The 20,481-nt window shown below is 44.4% G+C and overlaps 1 protein-coding gene across 1 annotated transcript; it reads left to right on the top strand.

The window, feature by feature from the left end:
* Positions 1-266: 266 nt before the first annotated feature.
* LOC109868068 (guanine nucleotide-binding protein subunit alpha-14-like) lies at positions 267-16,287 on the top strand. Its single transcript, XM_020457481.2, has 7 exons — positions 267-787; positions 5,824-6,008; positions 6,151-6,305; positions 12,427-12,555; positions 12,805-12,934; positions 13,089-13,242; positions 15,548-16,287. The coding sequence occupies exons 1-7, from the start codon at positions 667-669 to the stop codon at positions 15,736-15,738; spliced, it is 1,065 nt and encodes a 354-aa protein (XP_020313070.1). The 5' UTR covers positions 267-666; the 3' UTR covers positions 15,739-16,287.
* Positions 16,288-20,481: the final 4,194 nt, after the last annotated feature.

Genomic DNA, 20,481 nt, shown 5'->3' with positions numbered 1-20,481 from the left:
ACTGCTACTGATTTAGAGAGCATATTTTCTGTTGTGGATACAATGTGGTTCACATTGACAGGGACATGAGTGTAGGCCTATAGGATGTGTGTGTCAGCTTCATAATATTTGCACCAAGGAGACCCGGGTGGCTGCTATCATAGTAATTACTTTCCTGTAGACTTCATAGGGCTAGGCTACTCCTTTTATGATGTCCTTGTTTCATTGTTCAACTGGCAGGCACACACACGCCTATAAACCCAATGTGTTTCAAATAGCAACAGATCAACCCAGCCTGTGTGGCACTGGTGAGAAACCTTCCCTACTTGGCACAGAATACATGCGACATAGTGGTCAAATTATAAAGAAATACAACATAACTTTTTGTGGGCGGGTTTAGTTTACACACTACTCCAGGTTTCGTTTACTAACCCAGACAGTATAGGCCTAATAGAGAATGTAGCTTCGGTAATTTACCTCACCTTAACTCACTGGCTTTACCTGCACGGTAGGAATGCGACCCGGTCAGACCGCTCAGCTCTTCATACAGGTAGAATGACTTCTGAATTTTGAAAGGCCACCTGTTACGAGAGAGAGGACGTTCTCTCTCAGGGAGGTCGGTTGGAATATAAATCATTTATCCATCTACCTCACCTGAAATACGGACAGCTACAACACAGCACCAATATGGGCGAATGCTGTATGTCAGCTGAAGACTCGGAGAGACTAAGGATACACCAGGAGATTGAGAGACAGCTTCGCCGGGAAAAAAATGAATTTCACCGGGAGAAAAAGTTGTTGCTTTTAGGTGAGTCATGGCGTATGCTATCATGGGTAATTGGTCATTCAGCGGGACCTACAACTTTTTGCGCTTGGTGTGCTTATTCAACTAGGCTAATTCATTTTGACCGAGTTATGACATCAAATAATTGTTATAGGAATAGCATAGATAGCGTTTCCAACAATTATTTGGATCTTTCTAATGAAAATGTTTCTTTCCTCAAGTGGTATAGCCTACCACCCTCCTCTGCGATGCGCGTTAGTGTAAACCTGGCTATAGATCAGGTATTCCCAAACTGGGGTACGCAATGCCGCCGGGGGTACGCCAAATAAAAATGTGATGAAATAAAAATGTGATTCACATTTTTTTTAAACCCCCCAAAAGTATATTTTTTCCCTTCACATTTTCAAACAGTCCATTTATATTTTCCAACGGGGCTATACACTCGGGTGAGGTTTTTTTTCTCGCCTGAGTAGCCTCGCTTCACTGCCAAAAATAAATACAAATTAAACAGCGAAATAACAATATAAATACAGGTTGCCAAGTCAAATAATTAACAATAACAATAATTAACATCCAATCACATCAACTGTTACTCTCTCGCGGGAATTCCACTAATTCCATGTTGCCAAACGTTCCTGCTGCTCTTTCAGATTGTTCGAAAATTGATAAGTGGTTAAAAAAAGTGAGGCCTGCGTCCATAGAGACACATACCAGCTCTACTGGTAGTACTGCTACTACCAGCACTACTACACCTGCCACTTTCGACTACACAAATTGTTCTGCTTCCACGAGCACATCCAATGCTAGCATCAGTAATTCTAAATTTGTTGTTAGCCCAGCTAGCATGGACACTTTAGGAATCTGATGCAGCCAAAGAGCTACTGCCCCCTTACCCTGGAAAGCACCGAACAACAGACATAGACGTTGGACCATCGAGGAGGCACAAATATGATGTGAACTACATTGATTTGTGGTTCACTTATATTGGGAGCAGTGCCTTTCTTCAGCCACAGTGTGTTGTATGTGCATAAGTACTATCTCACAACTCAATGAAACCTTCACTCTTGCTCTGACATTTAGAAACAAAACATGGCAATTTGAAAAATAAGCCATAGGCGTTTTTTGAGCGAGAATTAGATGACTTTCGAGTAGCAACAGATACCATTAATAAGACATGGATTAGAAGTGTCTTATATGGTGAGCTACCGAGTGGCTAGGACAGGCAAGCGCCATACTATTGTGGAGGATTTAATTCTTCCTGCTGCCGCAGAAATGGCTGGGACAATACTGGAGGAAATGGCAAAATAAACTATACAATGACTTCATCAAACAACACTGTTTCATGACACATCAGTGACATGGCAGGAGATGTTTTGAAACAATTACTGCTTCGCATACAAGCCAGTGAATTCTATGCGTTACAGCTGGATGAGTCAACAGACGTGGCGGGCCTGGCTCAGCTCCTGGTGTATGTCCGTCACGTTTATTGGGGGTTAATTAAGGAAGACATCCCCAGGACAATAGGAGAGGATATATTTAAAGTACTGGATAGCTTTGTGACATCAAATGGACTTTGGTGGTCAAGATGTGTTGGTATCTGTACTGATGGAGCAAAAGCCATGACAGGAAGGTGTATTGAAGTGGTAATGCGCGTGCAAGCAGTTGCTCCCGATGCCACTTGGGTACACTGCAGCATCCACCGAGAGGCTCTTGATGCCAAGGGAATGCCTGACAGCTTGAAAGACGTTTTGGACACTACATTGAAAATGGTTAACTTTGTTAAAGCAAGGCCACTGAACTCTCGTGTATTTTCTGCACTATGCAATGATATGGGCAGCAACCACGTAACGCTTTTACAACATACAGAAGTGCGCTGGTTATCAAGGGGCAAAGTATTGACACATTTTTTTTGAATTGAGAGATGATCTTAAAGTTTTCTTTACTGCCCATAATTTTCACTTGTCTGACAATTTGCATGATGACGAGCCAATCTGGGTGATGTTTTTTCTCGCCTGAATCATCTGAATCTAGGATTACAGGGACTTTCCGCAACTATATTCAATGTGCGGGACAAAATAGAGGCTATGAATAAGAAGTTGGAGCTCTTCTCTGCCTGCATTACCAAGGACAACACACAGGTCTTTCCATCATCATATGATTTTTTTTGTGTGCAAATGAACTCAAGCTTACCGACAATGTCAAATGTGATATAGCGAAGCACCTGAGTGAGTTTGGTGCGCAATTAAGCAGGTACTTTCCCCGAAACAGATGACACAAACAACTGGATTCGTTATCCCTTTCATCCCCTGCCTCCAGTCCTCTACCAATATCTGAACAAGTGAGCCTAATCGAAATTGCAAAAAGTGGTTCTGTGAAAATTGAATTGAATCAGAAGCCACTGACAGATTTCTGGATTGGGCAGAGTATCCTGCCTTGGCAAATCGTGCTGTTAAGACACTAATGCCCTTTGCAACCACGTACCTATGTGAGAGTGGATTCTCGGCCCTCACTAGCATGAAAACTAAATACAGGCACAGACTGTGTGGAAAATGATTTAAGACTGAGCCTCTCTCTAATACAACCCAACATTGCAGAGTTATGTGCATCCTTTCAAGCACACACTTCTCATTAACCTGTGATGAGTTATTCACTAGTTTCGATGAACAAATAAAGTTTTATTTTTAAGATAGCTAAATAAAGAGCAAAATTATTGATTATTATTATATTATTATTTGTCCCCTGGTCCTATAAGAGCTTTTTGTCACTTTGCACGAGCCGGGTTGTGACGACAACTCACACTCATTCTTATGTTTAATAAATGTATCGTACAGTGTGTGTATGGCAAGCTTACAATGATGGCAACAACATTTTGGGTCCTTACATACCATTTAATCGGTCAATAATAGCTAACTTGAAATCATGGATGAACAAAACAATTTCATAGTTTGGTAATCCACCATATTAATGTTTATATTCATTTAACTAGGAAAGTCAGATAAGAACAAATTCTTATGTACTATGACAGCCTAGGAACAGTGGGTTAACTGCCTTGTTCAGGCGCAGAATGACAGATTTTTACCTTGTCAGCTCAGGGATTTGATCTAGCAACCTTTCGGTTACTGGCCCAGCGCTCTAACCACTAGGCTACCTGCCACCCTAACCTGGATAACGCTGAGCCAATTGTGCGCCGCCCTATGGGACTCCCGATCACAGCTCGGGATCAAACCAGGGTCTGTAGTGACGCCTCTAGCACTGAGATGCAGTGCATTAGACTGCTGCGCCAGTCGGGAGCCCAAAATAATAACCTGGGTGGTTTGAGCCCTGAATGCTGATTGACTGACAACCGTTGTATATCAGACCATATACCAACGGTATGACAAAACATTTTTCTCTACTGCTCTAATTACGTTGGTAACCAGTTTATAATAGCAATAAGGCACCTCAGGGTTTTTTGGTATATGGCCAATATACCACGGCTAAGGGCTGTATCCAGGCACTCCGCGTTGCATCATGCTTAAGAACAGGCCTTAGCCATGGTATATTGGCCACCTTATTGCTTAAATATAGGCCTACTGTAAGGTAGCCTACTCTATATTTGAAAGAAACAACGTAGCCTCTAAATTACCTTATTTAGAAATGATACATTTAATTCTTTAGAAATGAGTTCAATATCTAGTCAGTGTATCACCTCTATGTTATAGCTACTGCTACCCTGACAGGACAAGTTTTATGTCTCTCTGTTTCCATCATAGTTGTTTTCTGTAGAACCCCTAGACAGCTAAATAGGTATGAGTCACTCTAAACCCCATTCTCCACATATTTGACGGAAACCTGTTGAACCAGTGAGCGATTGAGCTGACACTCAGAACAAGGCTACACCGTTTGCCTTGGTGATTTTCAGCCCGGGAAAAAGATCAGGAATACCATAAGTATTATTGGCAGAGTAATTACAGTCAGGCAGAATAACAGTGGGCTACATTTTATTGATATTACTGTGTATCTCAGAATGATGTAGTTTCAATGTACTGTGCAAAATGTGTGCGAATGTGTCATCTACTGATTGGTGAGTGGTCCTTATCATTCATCGAACAAGCTACTTGGAGAGTACCTATGACCAAGAAGCACCTATTAAAAGTCTCCCATCCTATCATTACACGTATCTATTAGCTGAGTCACCTGCATCTCGCTTCTATCCGCACTGGGAAAGAACATCTAGCACATTTTCACTCCCTGATCAGCAGAATGGATATGTGTGGTATGTTGACGTGTGGCAGTAGTTGGTCCCGGTTTGCAGTTGAATGCAACAGTCATGAGGCTAGTAGGTCAACAAGAGAGCGATAATACTGTCCGAATTTCTCACAGTTAAATAATGACTAACCACACCCTCCGGAATCCAGAGTGGTGCAGTGGTTTAAGACACTGAATCTCAATGCAAGAGGCCTCACTGCAGTATCTGGTTTGAATCCAGGTTGCATCACATCCCGACTGTGATTGGGTGGCGCATAACTGGCTCGGTGTCGTTAACTTCAATTTAAAAATGTAAAAAATGATTGTAATAGCTATATGAAGGCCTACTGCACTACTGCAAAAGTCAATTTACTACTTAATATCAAAAAAGGGATTGTTAGGCTATTTTAGGACGCGTTAAGCAGTACATTGAAGAAAGGTCTCACCTTCTCTTTTTTTTACCCCATTTTTCTCTCCAATTTCGTGGTATCCAATTATTAGTAGTTACTGTCTTATCTCATCGCTACAACTCCCGTACGGGCTCGGGAGAGATGAAGGTTGAGAGCCATGCGTCCTCCGAAACACAAGCCGCACTGCTTCTTAACACAGCGCGCATCCAACCCGGAAGCCAGCTGCACCAATGTGTCGGAGGAAACACCGTACACCTAGCGACCTGGTCAGCGTGCACTGCGCCCGGCCCGCCACAGGAGCCGATAGTGCGCGATGTGACAAGGATAACAGTAACATACACCCACATGTTGCACACACACACACACACACACTGTACGTACACAAACACACACATACACAGACGAATGTCTCTCCTTTTCCAGGGACTGGTGAGAGTGGAAAGAGCACCTTCATCAAACAGATGAGGATCATCCATGGGACGGGCTACTCGGATGCAGACAAGCGAGGCTTCACCAGGCTGGTTTACCAGAACATCGTCAATGCTGTTCAGAACATGATCCAAGCCATGAAGACCCTACAGATTGATTTTAAAGATCACCAGAACATTGTAAGCAGCTTGTCAACAGATTCAATGGCAGCTTGTGTTATAAATTGGCTTGTTGGTTCACAATATCCATTTCCTGGAACATCTACTCGGTGAATGGGTTTTTATTGCCATGTCTGAAGCTGTCTGTGTGTGTGTGTTCTAGAGCCATGCAGACAGACTGAGCATGGTGAAGGCAGATCTAGTGACCATACTGGAGCCATGGCAGGTGGATGCCATCAGGAGACTGTGGAGCGACCAGGGAATTCAGAAGTGCTACGAGCGCAAGCGAGAGTACCAGCTCTCTGACTCTACCAAATAGTGAGATTTACCTATAGTCTTCACCGACTTACTCAGACTAAGCTAAGGTAGACATAAATGTACACCTAACAAGTCCCAGCTTCCTGATTTTGCCAAATAGTGAGATTTGTCATGTTTATCGATTTTCTTAGACCAAACATATATAGATAGACTACTGTTCAAACGTTTGGGGTCACTTAGAAATGTCCTTGTTTTCCTGGCCAATAAAAATAAAATATTAAGATGGTCAAAAGAACAGACACTGGACAGAGGAAGATTGGAAAAAAAGTGAAATGGACAAACGAATCTAAGTTTGCGGTGTTGGATCACAAAGAAGAACATTTGTGAGATGCAGAAAAAATGAAAAGATGCTAGAGGAGTGCTTGACACCATCTGTCAAGCATGGTGGAGGCAATGCGATGGTCTGGGTCTGGGATGGTCTGATGGTCTTTGGTGGTGGTAAAGTGAGAGATTTGTACAGGGTAAAAGGGATCTTGGAGGAAGGCTATCACTCCATTTTGCAACGCCATGCCATACCCTGTGGACGGCACTTAATTGGACCCAATTTCCTCCTACAAAAGGACAACTATTTAGGGAAGAAGCAGTCAGCTGTCTATAATGGAGTGGCCAGCACAGTCACTGGATCTCAACCCTATTGAGCTGTTGTGGGAGCAGCTTGACCGTATGAAGCGCCCATCAAGCCAATCCAACTTGTGCGATGAGCTTCAGGAAGCATGGGGTGAAATCTCTTGAGATTACCTCAACAAATTGACAACTAGAATGCCAAAGGTCTGCAAGTGTCATGCATAGGTGTAATAGGTGGCAGGGAAGTCAGGCGCAGGAGACAAATGGAGTGAAAAATTGAGTCTTTTAATAAAGTCCACGGAGTATGCTCCATAACACTAAATGTACATAAACAAACAAACATGGGTACGAGGACCTGACGCGCACCTATACAACAATCACACTACACTGACAATAAAACAATCTCTGACAAAGACATGAGGGGAAACAGAGGGTTAAATACACAACAGGCAATGAATGGGATTGAAAACAGGTGTGGGGGAAGACAAAACCAATGGAAAATGAAAAAAGGATCAATGATGGCTAGAAGACCGGTGACGTCGAACGCTGAGCACCGCCTGAACAAGGAGAGGCAATGACTTCGGCAGAAGTCGTGACAGTACCCCCCCCTGACGCGCGGCTCCAGCTGCGCGTCGACACCGACCTCGGGGACGACCCGGATGGAGACGGTGGAATTCTGATAACATGGAAGGATCTAACACGTCCTCCACCGGAACCCAGCATCTCTCCTCCGGCCCGTACCCCTCCCAGTCCACGAGGTACTGAAGGCCCCTCGCCCGACGTCTCGAATCCAAAATGGATCGAACAGAGTACGCCGGAACCCCCTCGATGTCTAGAGGAGGCGGAGGAACATTACGCACTTCAGCCTCCTGGAGCGGGCCAGCCACCATCGGCCTGAGGAGAGACACATGGAACGAGGGGTTAATACGGTAATGAGTGGGTAGTTGTAACCTATAACATACCTCGTTCACTCTCCTCAGGACTTTAAACGGCCCCACAAACCGCGGACCCAGCTTCCGGCAGAGCAGGCGAAGGGGCAGGTTTCGGGTCGAGAGCCAGACCCTGTCCCCTGGTGCGAACACTGGGGCCTCACTGCGGCGACGGTCTGCGCCAATTTTCTGGCGCCTTATGGCACGCTGAAGGTGAACGTGGGCTGCCTCCCAGGTCTCCTCAGCGTGCCGAAACCAATTGTCCACCGCAGGGGCCTCGGTCTGGCTCTGATGCCAAGGAGCCAGAACCAGCTGATACTCCCTTTCAATGTGTATTAGGGTAAGGTTAGTGGAGGAGTGACGTAGCGAGTTCTGAGCCATCTCTGCCCAGGGCACGAACTTCGCCCACTCCCCCGGCCGATCCTGGCAATAAGACCGCAGAAACCTACCCACATCCTGGTTAACTCTCTCCATCTGCCCATTACTCTCGGGGTGAAAACCTGAGGTAAGATTAACCGAGATCCCCAGACGCTCCATGAACGCCTTCCAGACCCTTGATGTGAACTGGGAACCCCGATCAGACACTATATCCTCAGGCACCCCATAGTGCCGGAAAACATGTGTAAACAGGGCCTCTGCAGTTTGTAAGGCCGTAGGGAGACCGGGCAAAGGGAGGAGACGACAGGACTTTGAAAACCGATCCACAACGACCAGGATCGTGGTGTAACCCTGTGAAGGTGGAAGATCAGTCAAAAAATCCACCGACAGGTGCGACCACGGCCGTTGAGGAACGGGTAGAGGTTGTAGCTTACCTCTGGGCAGGTGTCTAGGAGCCTTGCACTGGGCGCAAGAAACATAAATCCTCACATCCTTAGCTAAAGTGGGCCACCAGTATCTCCCGTCAAGACAGCGCATCGTCCGACCTATCCCAGGATGACGTGTGAGCCCAATATATCAATCGGTCGCGGACAGCAGACGGAACGTACAGACGACCAGCTGGACACTCAGGGGGAGAAGGCTCTGCACGTGACGCCCGCTCAATGTCCGCGTCCAGCCCTCACACTACAGGCGCCACCAGACACGAAGCTGGGAGTATGGGAGTGGGATCCATGGACCGCTCCTCTGTGTCATACAGCCGAGACAATGCGTCTGCCTTAACGTTCTGGGAGCCTGGTCTGTAAGAAAGAGTAAACACAAAACGAGTGAAAAACATGGCCCACCTTGCCTGGCGAGGATTCAATCTCTTCGCCTGCCGGATATACTCCAGATTGCGGTGGTCAGTCCAGATGAGAAAAGGGTGTTTAGCCCCCTCAAGCCAATGCCTCCACACCTTCAAAGCTTCTACGACAGCTAACAGCTCTCGGTTCCCCACATCATAGTTTCGCGCCGCCGGGCTGAGCTTCTTAGAAAAGAAAGCACAGGGGCGAAGCTTTAGTGGCGTACCCGAACGCTGAGAGAGCACTGCTCCTATCCCAGCTTTGGATGCGTCCACCTCCACTATGAATGGCAAAGAGGGATCCGGATGAGCCAGCACAGGCACCGAGGTAAACAGAGTCTTCAGGTGCTCAAAAGCCCTGTTCGCCTCAGCCGACCACTGCAAGCGCACCGGGCCCCCCTTTAGCAGTGAGGTAATGGGAGCTGCCACCTGACCAAAACCCCGGATAAACCTCCGGTAGTAATTGGAAAACCCCAAAAAACGCTGCAACTCCTTTACCGTGGTTGGAGTCGGCCAATTACGCACGGCTGTAATGCGGTCGCTCTCCATCTCCACTCCTGAAGTGGAAATCCGATGCCCTAGGAAGGAGATGGATTGTTGGAAAAACAAGCATTTCTCAGACTTGACATATAGATCATGCTCCAACAGGCGACCAAGCACCCTGCGCACCAGGGACACATGCTCGGCGCGTGTAGTAGAGTATATCAGAATATCATCGATATACACCCTGCCCTTGCAGGTCGCTGAAGATCTCATCTACAAATGATTGGAAAACTAATGGAGCATTCATCAACCCATATGACATGACCAGGTACTCATAATGACCTGAGGTGGTGCTAAATGCCGTCTTCCACTCATCACCCCTCTTAATACGCACCAGATTGTACGCACTCCTGAGATCCAATTTTGTGAAAAAACGTGCCCCGCCCCGTGCATTAACTCAATAATCGTATTGATCAGGTAGCGGGTAACTATATTTCACTGTGATTTTATTAAGACCTCGATAATCAACGCACGGGCGTAAACCGCCATCCTTTTTTTTCACAAAAAAGAAACTCGAAGAGACGGGTGAAATGGATGGCTGAATGAACCCCTGATGCAGGGATTCAGAGACATATGTCTCCATAGCCTCCGTCTCCGCTTGCGACAGGGGATACACATGACTCTTGGGATATGCAGCGTCTACCAGGAGATCTATCGCACAATCCCCCCGTCGATGGGGTGGTAATTGAGTCGCCTTCTTTTTACAGAAGGCGAGAGCCAAATCGGCATATTCGGGGGGAATGCGCACGGTGGAGACCTGGTCTGGACTTTCCACCGTAGTAGCACCAACGGAAACCCCTAAACACCTACCTGAGCATTCTCGCGACCACCCCGTGAGAGCCCTCTGTGGCCAAGAAACAGTGGGGTTATGACAAACTAACCAGGGTAGGCCTAGCACCACAGAATACGCAGGAGAATCAATAAGGAAAAGACTAATCTTCTCCTTGTGACCCTCCTGCGTTATCATACACAAAGGTGCGGTTACCTCCCTGATAAACCCTGACCCTAATGGTCGACTATCTAAGGCATGAATAGGGAAAGGCATATCCACAGGAACAATAGGGATCCCTAAACTATGAGCTAGACTTTTATTAATGAAATTCCCAGCCGCACCTGAATCTACTAGCGCCTTATACTGGGAATGCAGTGAAAAAAATCAGGAAAAGAGACAGAGACAAACATTAGTGCAGCAGAGGGCTCTGGATGAGAATGGTGCCTACTCACCTGGGGTGACGCCAGAATGCCCTGCCTGCCCTCTCTATTCCCAGAGGAACCAACCCGGCACCGACCAGCAGTGTGCTCTCTGCAACCTTTAATGGTGCTCGAGCGGGAACCCCCTCTGGTCTCCCTGCGCACCATCCCTCCCAATTCCATAGGTTCGGGAGAGAGGGTGCGGGAGGATGGAACAACCAGACCCCGATCTAGACGTCCACGAGTAGCCAGCATGTTGTCCAGCTTGATGGACATGTCCACCAGCTGGTCGAAGGTGAGGGTGGTGTCTCTACAGGCCAGCTCCCGACGGACGTCCTCGCGTAGACTACAACGGTAATGGTCGATCAGGGCCCTGTCGCTCCATCCAGCGCCGGTAGCCAAGGTCCTAAACTCCAAAGCAAAATCCTGTGCACTCCTCATCTCCTGCCTCAGATGATAGAGAAGCTCACCCGCTGCTTTGCCTTCAGGTGGGTGATCGAATACTATCCGGAATTGGCGGGTGAACTCCTCAAAATGGTCCAGCGCCGCATCCTCCCTACTACACAGCGCTGGCCCATTCCAGGGCTTTCCCGGTGAGGCATGAGACGAGGGCGTAACTCTTCTCACGGTCAGATGGTACTGGGGAGGCCGTGGCTTGATACAAGTTCAGTTTAAGGAGGAAACCCTGGCAGCCGGCAGTATCTCCGTTGTATCCCGTAGGTAGGGATAAATGGATCTTAGATTCCGGAGAGGAAAACATTTTCACGGGAGATTCCGGTTGTGGTGGTGGTGGCGCTGGAGAAACTCCCTGTCTCTCCCAGCGATCCATTTTCATGACAATGTGATCCATGACGGAGCTGATAACGTCAAGCTCCCTCGCTTGTTCCTGAACGCGTTCCTCCAGCTCCATGGGCATAGTGTCCTCTCCTGCTGACTTCATATATTGGTCAGAGATTCTGTCATGCATAGGTGTAATAGGTGGCAGGGAAGTCAGGCGCAGGAGAGTCAAATGGAGTGAAAAATTGAGTCTTTTAATAAAGTCCACGGAGTATGCTCCATAACACTAAATGTACATAAACAAACAAACATGGGTACGAGGACCCGACGTGCACCTATACAACAATCACACTACACTGACAATAAAACAATCTCTGACAAAGACATGAGGGAAAACAGAGGGTTAAATACACAACAGGTAATGAATGGGATTGAAAACAGGTGTGTGGGAAGACAAGACAAAACCAATGGAAAATGAAAAAAGGATCAATGATGGCTAGAAGACCGGTGACGTCGAACGCCGAGCACCGCCCGAACAAGGAGAGGCAATGACTTCGGCAGAAGTCGTGACAGCAAGGCTATAATTGTTGCAAATGGAGGATTATTTGAAGAAAGCAAAGCTTGAAGGACACAATTATTTCAATTAAAAATCATTATTTATAACATTGTCAACATCTTGACTATATTTCCTATTCATTTTGCAACTCATTTCATGTATGTTTTCATGGAAAACAAGGACATTTCTAAGTGACCCCAAACTTTTGAACGGTAGTATATATATATAAAGATATATATAAAGATAGATATTAATACGCACTCCACAATAAGTCAGGTATCTAGCTAGGGTGTTTAGCAAAGTATGTGCCATTGCCAATTCATTTTATTGTTATTTTCATGTCAGTTACCTGAGTGATCTGGACAGAATCACTGCCCCCTCATACCTCCCCACCCTGCAGGACATCCTGAGGGTCAGGGTCCCCACCACAGGCATCATAGAGTACCCCTTTGACCTCAAGACTGTCATCTTCAGGTAAATGTCCATTGGAGTAATGGTGTCAGAGCCTTGTAAATTTGGATCTGTGAAAGCTATGTCCTGTAGTTGTCTATGTCCTGTAGAACCCTAGCTTCTACTTATTTAGTCATGTTAGATCAGTGATTACTTCGAGGAAGGGTGGAGGAAATGAGGAATGCAAGTATTCCCATGTCAGCATTTTAAATGACACCCTACAAGGTGTGCCTTATGTGTCATTTGACATTTTCCCCATGTTGTCTTGATCAGGCTGGTGGATGTGGGAGGTCAAAGGTCAGAGAGGAGGAAGTGGATCCACTGTTTTGAGAGGGTCACCTCCATCATCTTCCTGGTGGCCCTCAGTGAATACGACCAGGTCCTCTATGAGAGTGCCAATGTGGTGAGGATAAACACTTTGACTCGAAAGGGCCTCTTAAGTCTCACTATTCTACCACTAACAAACAGAAAAGTAGCTGTATCTTCACACAACAGTAGGCGAGTGTCAAAGTTTTTCTCTTTATATGTGATGGAGTGTGGATTTCTTTCCCTTCCAGAATCGACTAGAGGAGAGCAAAGCCCTGTTTACAACCATCATCACATACCCCTGGTTCCAGGAATCCTCCATCATCCTCTTCCTAAACAAAGCTGATCTTCTAGAGGAAAAGATTTACCACTCCAACCTGGCAGACTACTTCCCAGCATTCACAGGTTAGTACACTAGACTAGTTAGTACACTGGTTAGTTATACATGTATGTGTGTATAAGCTACAGGCTACTCCAACCTTACAGACGACTTCCCTAAGTATGTGTGTGTGTGAATATCATTTATCTGTCGCATTCATAGTTGTGGTTAATTCCATCTAAATTCCAGTGAATTGGAGTTCATTCCTATAAAAAAAAATCCATATTCAAATCAAGCAACAGGAACTGGAATTGACCCCAAATCTAACTGGATTATAGGCTGCATGAAATTATTCCTAAGGCTCTAGTTTAACAAACCTAAGATGCTGACCACACCGCTCATGCGCGTGTTGATTTTGTCCACCCACACCAGACGCCATCAGGACACGCAGGTTGAAATATCAAAACAAAATCTGAACCAACTATATTCATTTGGGGACAGGTCGAAAAGCATAAGCATCGTTTCTAGTAATCTCTCCTCCTTTAGGCTTCTTCTTCTTCTTTGTACTTTATACAGTGGGGCAAAAAAGTATTTAGTCAGACACCAATTGTGCAAGTTCTCCCACTTAAAAAGATAAGAGAGGCCTGTAACATGGTGGCATGTCTGGTGGGATACGTGTGTCAGAGCTGTGTGTAAATTGACTATGGAAACAATTTGGGATTTTCAACACATTAATGTTTCTTACAAAAATAAAAAGTGATGCAGTCAGTCTCCTCAACTCTTAGCCAAGAGAGACTGGCATGCATAGTATTTATATCAGCACTCTGATTACAATTAAGAGCAAAACGTGTCGCTCTGTTCTGGGCCAGCTACAGCTTAACTAGGTCTTTCCTTGCAGCACTGGACCACACGACTGGACAATAATCAAGATTAGACAAAACTAGAGCCTGCAGAACTTGCTTTTTGGAATGTGGTGTCAAAAAAGCAGAGCATCTCTTTATTACGGCTAGACCTCTCCCCATCTTTACAACCATTGAATCTATATGTTTTGACCATGACAGTTAACAATCTAAGGTAATGCCAAGTAATTTAGTCTCCTCAACTTGTTCAACAGCCACACCATTCATTACCAGAGTCAGCTGAGGTCTAGCACTTAAGGAATGATTTGTACCAAATACAATGCTCTTAGTTTTGGAGATGTTCAAGACCAGTTTATTACTGGCCATCTATTCCAAAACAGACTGCAACTCTTTGTTAAGGGTTTCAGTGACTTCATTAGCTGTGGTTGCTGATGCGTATATGGTTGAATCATCACCATACATGGCTACACATGCTTTGTTTAATGCCAGTAGCAGGTCATTGGTAAAACATAGAAAAGAGTAGAGGGCCTAGAGAGCTGCCATGTGGTACACCACACTTTACATGTTTGACATTAGAGAAGCTTCCATTAAAGAAACCCCTTTGAGTTCTATTAGATAGATAGCTCTGAATACACATTATATGGCAGAGGTTGAAAAGCCATAGCGATACGTTTTTTCAACAACTGGTTATGGTCAATAATATAAAAGGCTGCACTGAAATCTAACAGTACAGCTCCCAAAATCTTCTTATTATCAATTTCTTTCAACCAATCATCAGTCATTTGTGTTAGTGCAGTACATGTTGAATGCCCTTCTCTATAAGCATGCTGAAAGTCTGTTGTTAATTTGTTTACAGAGAAATAGTATTGTATTTGGTCAAACAATTGTTTCCAACAGTTTGCTAAGAGATTGTATTTCCAAGTGGTCTAAAGAGCCAAACAGTTTATCAACAGTCTTGACTACTTGGGAATTGCATTGGGCAGGACAAAAAAACGGCCTTCATTGAGAGGAGGGGAGGACATTTTTTGTTTTTCATCAAACAAAACAGGGACAAAACATATGTTTTTATGTTTCTAAATACGAACTATACAGGCACCAAAAGCATGTTTTTCCATGCGCATATGGGCAGTGTGCATCACGGCTGGGTAGACTCTGTTTCTGGTTTCAAAATGAATGCCGTAACCAACCGCATTACAGCTAAAACCAACTTTTGGTTGGTCTTAAATATCCCTACCTGCGCTGCCTGAAATTAGCACTTCGGATCATGTTTTTACGGACACATCTGAAATATTTCCACCCCTCCCATCTGAGTGCAAGCGAGCTGATATAAGACAGGTCAATTATCAATCGTTGCGCAACAGTTTGAAAATAGCAGAGCACTGGCTTTAACCAAGCCAGCCAGCCAGCAACAGGTTGAAATTGCCAACGAACGTGTGTTTGAACACTAGCGGCGTCTTAATGCCAGATGAAAATAGAGGCCCTAGTGTATTTTACTTACGTTATTTTTTTCATACATTTCTTCTTTAAAAAGGTCCCCGGAAAGATGCAGAGTCTGCTAAGAAGTTCATCCTGAATATGTACAAAGAGCAACATATGGGGCGTCACAAATCCCTGTACAACCACTTCACCTGTGCAACGGACACAGAAAACATCAGAGTTGTCTTCAAAGCAGTCAAAGACACCATCTTCAGAGAAAACATGACTAAGTACAACCTGGGTTAGAGGGGTTTAGGACTCGTGTGATTTCAGATCTGTATATGGTGCAATTTCACTTTCGATTTACAGTTTTGGTACAGACATTTAAGTAACTGTGGTCTTGAATTATACGCTTTTTTTTATGATAACAAAGCCAGGGATCACAGTCATAGCACCAACAGAAGCACATCAGAATTGTTATAATATAGGAATTTCAAAACGTTTTAGAATCGTAACAACTCCTGAACATCTTCCATGTTACAAGATGGATGGTATCAGTAGACTATCCCATCTGTATGACATAACTACTGATGAGAGAAATACCCTGAGGAATGTTGTGGACCCTGAATCTCCGCCTGGGGTTCCTGCCATTAAGAGTTCCTTGGTTTATATTTGTGTTGTAATGTCATGTGTGTGTTTCATATATATATTTCATGATTTACACTTTCCTTATTTTTAGGTCTTTTTAAAACTTTAAATTAATGATTAACTCTAGTCATTCAAAGGATTCTGGAGCGGTCACTAGTTTGTTGTAGTTTGTTAATGTGTGTGTTAGCAATAAATCATTCAAATCTACCTTTTGGAGAGTTCTGTCATACTCATTTCAGACAGGACAGAGATAGAAATAGAGAAATAATGCATGGTTTAATACAGTAATAGTTTATGATAGCCTATGTAATATAATACAGTTGAAGTCAGAAGTTTACATACCTTTAGGTTGGAGTCATTAAAATTTTTCAACCACTCCATACATTTCTTGTTAACAAACTATAATTTTGGCAAGTCGGTTAGGACATATACTTTGTGCATGACACATTTTTGAGACCTCCACAAGTCTGGTTCATCCTTGGGAGCAATTTCCAAACGCCTGAAGGTACCACGTTCATCTGTACAAACAATAGTACGCACGTATAAACACCATGGGACCACGCAGCCGTCATACCTCTCAGGAAGTAGACGCATTCTGTCTCCTAGAGATGAAGGTCCTACGGTGTGAAAAGTGCAAATCAATCCCAGAACAACAGCGAAGGACCTTGTGAAGATGCTGGAGGAAACAGGTACAAAAGTGCATTTCCACAGTAAAATGAGTCCTATATCAACATAACCTGAAATGCCGCTCAGCAAGGAAGAAGCCACTGCTCCAAAACCGCCATAAAAAAGCCAGACCACGGTTTGCAACTGCACATGGGGACAACGATGGTACTTTTTGGAGAAATGTCCTCTGGTCTGATGAAACAAAAATAGAACTGTTTGGCCATAATGACCATTGTTATGTTTGGAGGAAAAATGGGGAGGCTTGCAAGCCGAAGAACACCATCCCAACCGTGAAGCACGAGGGTGGCAGCATCATGTTGTGGGGGTGCTTTGCTGCAGGAGGGACTGGTGCACTTTTCAAAATAGATGGCATAATGAGGCAGGAAAATGATGTGGATATATTGAAGCAACATCTCAAGACATCAGTCAGGAAGTTAATGCTTGGTCGCAAATGAGTCTTCCAAATGGACAATGACCCCAAGCATACTTCCAAAGTTGTGGCAAAATGGTTACGGACAACAAAGTCAAGGTATTGGAGTGGCCATTACACCAGCTCTGTCAGGAGGAGTGGGCCAAAATTCACCCGACTTATTGTGGAAAGCTTGTAGAAGGCTACCTGAAGCGTTTGACCCAAGTTAAGCAATTTAAAGGCAATGCTACCAAATGCTTATTGAGTGTATGTAAACTTCTGACACACTGGGAATGTGATGAAAGAAATAAAAGCTGAAATAAACCATTCTCACTACTATTATTCTGACATTTCACGATCTTAAAATAAAGTGGTGATCCTAACTGACCTAAGACAGGGAATCTTTACTAGGATTAAATGTCAGGAATTGTGAAAAACTGAGTTTAATGTATTTGGCTAAGGTGCATGTAAACTTCCAACTTCAACTGTATATAATGGAAGGGTTATAATATTGAATATTGCCAGTCACCTCATTATTTGCTTTGTGAATAACCCAGATTGTGTGTTAATTAATTACTGTATACAGTACTCCCAGTTCTTTGTCTGACACTCCCTCTTTTGCACACACCCACTTGCGTACACACACACACACAGGTGTGGCTGTGGCAGGACGTTGTGGCAAACAACTTTGTGCCAAACAGGTAAAGCTCCTTTCTCACCCTCTTCCCGTTTAACTGGTGAGACTGAGACCAATAATAGAGGTGAGTGACTAAGCAAACAAACATGCACCCGTCCAAAGAGGATCTCCACAGGGAAAGGTGTTCCAACCATGTAGAAGGAAGGTTTATGGTTTACTAACCAGTGTGTGCGACTATTTAATGCACAGAATATTAGATAGTGTTACCTAGTGTTGATTTTTCAGTGTTACATTTCTAGTGTTGATTCAGGTGTTAAATTAACGTTGTAAGTGTTGGTGTAAATAACCAGTATTAAACCAAAACCACGCCCATCAATATCATATTTCCCAGCATGCTATATTGAAGGCAGATTTTTTTTATTGCTTATGTCAACAACTACGTTTTTCATGTACATTGATTGATTATGCCTCTGAAATATCCCTTCTTCAGGACCCTGTCTTTCAAAGGTATTTTGTAAAAATCCAAATAACTTCACAGATCTTCATTGTAAAGGGGTTAAACACTGTTTCCCATGCTTGTTCAATGAACAATAAACAATTAATGAACATGCACCTGTGGAACAGTTGTTAAGACCCTAACAGATGGTAGGCAATTAAGGTCACAGTTATGAAAACTTAGGACACTAAAATAGGCCTTTCTACTGACTGAAGAACACCAGAAGGAAAGATGCTCAGGGTCCCTGCTCATCTGCGTGAACGTGCATTAGGAATGCTGCAAGGAGGCATGAGGACTGCAGATGTGGCCAGGGCAATAAATTGCAATGTCCGTACTGCGAGATGCCTTAGACAGCGCTAAAGGAAGACAGGACGGACAGCTGCACAGGATCGGTACATCCGAACATCACACCTGCGGGACAGGTACAGGATGGCAACAACAACTGCCCGAGTTACACCAGGAACTCACAATCCCTCCATCAGTGCTCAGACTATCCACAATAGGCTGAGAGAGGCTGGACTGAGGGCTTGTAGGCCTGTTGTAAGGCATCTCCTCACCAGACATCACCAGCAACAACGTTGCCTATGGGCACAAACCCACCATCGCTGGACCAGACAGGACTGGCAAAAAGTGCTCTTCACTGACGAGTCGCGGTTTTGTCTCACCAGGGGGGATGGTCGGATTCGCGTTTATCGTTGAAGGAATGAGCATTACACCGAGGCCTGTACTCTGGAGCGGGATCGATTTGGAAGTGGATGGTCCGTCATGGTCTGGGGCGGTGTGTCACAGCATCATCGGAAGCTTGTTGTCATTGCAGGCAATCTCAACGCTGTGCGTTACAGGGAAGACATCCTCCTCCCTCATGTGGTACCCTTCCTGCAGGCTCATCCTGACATGACCCTCCAGCATGACAATGCCACAAGCCATACTGCTCGTTCTGTGCGTGATTTCCTGCAAGACAGGAATGTCAATGTTCTGCCATAGCTAGCGAAGAGCCCGGATATCAATTCCATTGAGCATGCCTGAGACCTGTTTGATTGGAGGGTGAGGGCTAGGGCCATTCCCCCCAGAAATGTCCGGGAACTTGCAGGTGCCTTGGTGGAAGAGTGGGGTGACATCTCACAGCAAGAACAGGCAAATCTGGTGCAGTCCATGAGGGGGAGATTCAATGCAGTAATTAATGCAGCTGGTGGCCACACCAGATACTGACTGTTACTTTTGATTTTTTTCAGGGACACATTATTCCATATCTGTTAGTCACATATCTGTGGAACTTTTTCAGTTTATGTCTCAGTTGTTGTATCAGCATCCTGGAGTCGGCAGCATCCTGGAGTTGCCTCTTCACTGTTGACGTTGAGACTGGTGTTTTGTGGGTACTATTTAATGAAGCTTCCAGTTGAGGACTTGTGAGGCATCTGTTTCTCAAACTAGACACTAATGTACTTGTCCACTTGCTCAGTTGTGCACCGGGGCCTCCTACTCCACTTTCTATTTTGGTTAGGGCCAGTTTGCGCTGTTCTGTGAAGGGAGTAGTACAGCTTTGTACGAGATCTTCAGTTTCTTGCCAATTTCTCACTTGGAATAGCCTTCATTTCTCAGAACAAGAATAGACTGACGAATTTCAGAAGAAAGTCTTTGTTTCTGGCCATTTTGAGCCTGTAATCAAACCCACAAATGCAGATGCTCCAGATACTCAACTAGTCTAAATAATGACTGTTTTATTGCCTCTTTAAATCAGAACAACAGTTTTCAGCTGTGCTAACATAATTGCAAAAGGGTTTTCTAATGATCAATTAACCGTTTAAAATTATAAACTTGGATTAGTTAACACAATGTGCCATTGGAACAGAGGAGTGATGGTTGCTGATAATGGTCCCCTGAACGCCTATGGAGATATTCCATTAAAAATGTGTCATTTCCAACTACAATAGTTATTTACAACATTAACAATGTCTACACTGTATTTCTGATCAATTTGATGTTATTTTAATAGACAAAAAAATGTGCTTTTCTTGTTTTTGACATTTCTAAGTGACCCCAAACTTTTGATACGGTAGCGTATGTAAATGTGAAATTCATTTTTACATTTTTTTTTATACATTTGCTAACATTTCTAAAAAACTATTTTTGTTTTATCATTATGGAGTGTGTCGATTGATGAGGGAAAAAAAAGGATGTAAAATTCCAGGGGTC

Source organism: Oncorhynchus kisutch, linkage group LG23 (assembly GCF_002021735.2).
Source record: "Oncorhynchus kisutch isolate 150728-3 linkage group LG23, Okis_V2, whole genome shotgun sequence".
Lineage (NCBI taxonomy): Eukaryota > Metazoa > Chordata > Actinopteri > Salmoniformes > Salmonidae > Oncorhynchus > Oncorhynchus kisutch.
This window is presented reverse-complemented; position numbering and strand designations above follow the sequence as displayed.

What these genes read in the sequence shown, in the direction of transcription:
- LOC109868068 (XM_020457481.2), top strand. Translation starts at nt 667, where the DNA reads ATGGGCGAATGCTGTATGTCAGCTGAAGACTCGGAGAGACTAAGGATA. An exon ending in GAAAAAGTTGTTGCTTTTAG is followed by an intron (nt 788 to 5,823) that starts GTGAGTCATGGC and finishes CTCCTTTTCCAG; the next exon opens with GGACTGGTGAGAGTGGAAAG. An exon ending in CTACTTCCCAGCATTCACAG is followed by an intron (nt 13,243 to 15,547) that starts GTTAGTACACTA and finishes TTCTTTAAAAAG; the next exon opens with GTCCCCGGAAAGATGCAGAG.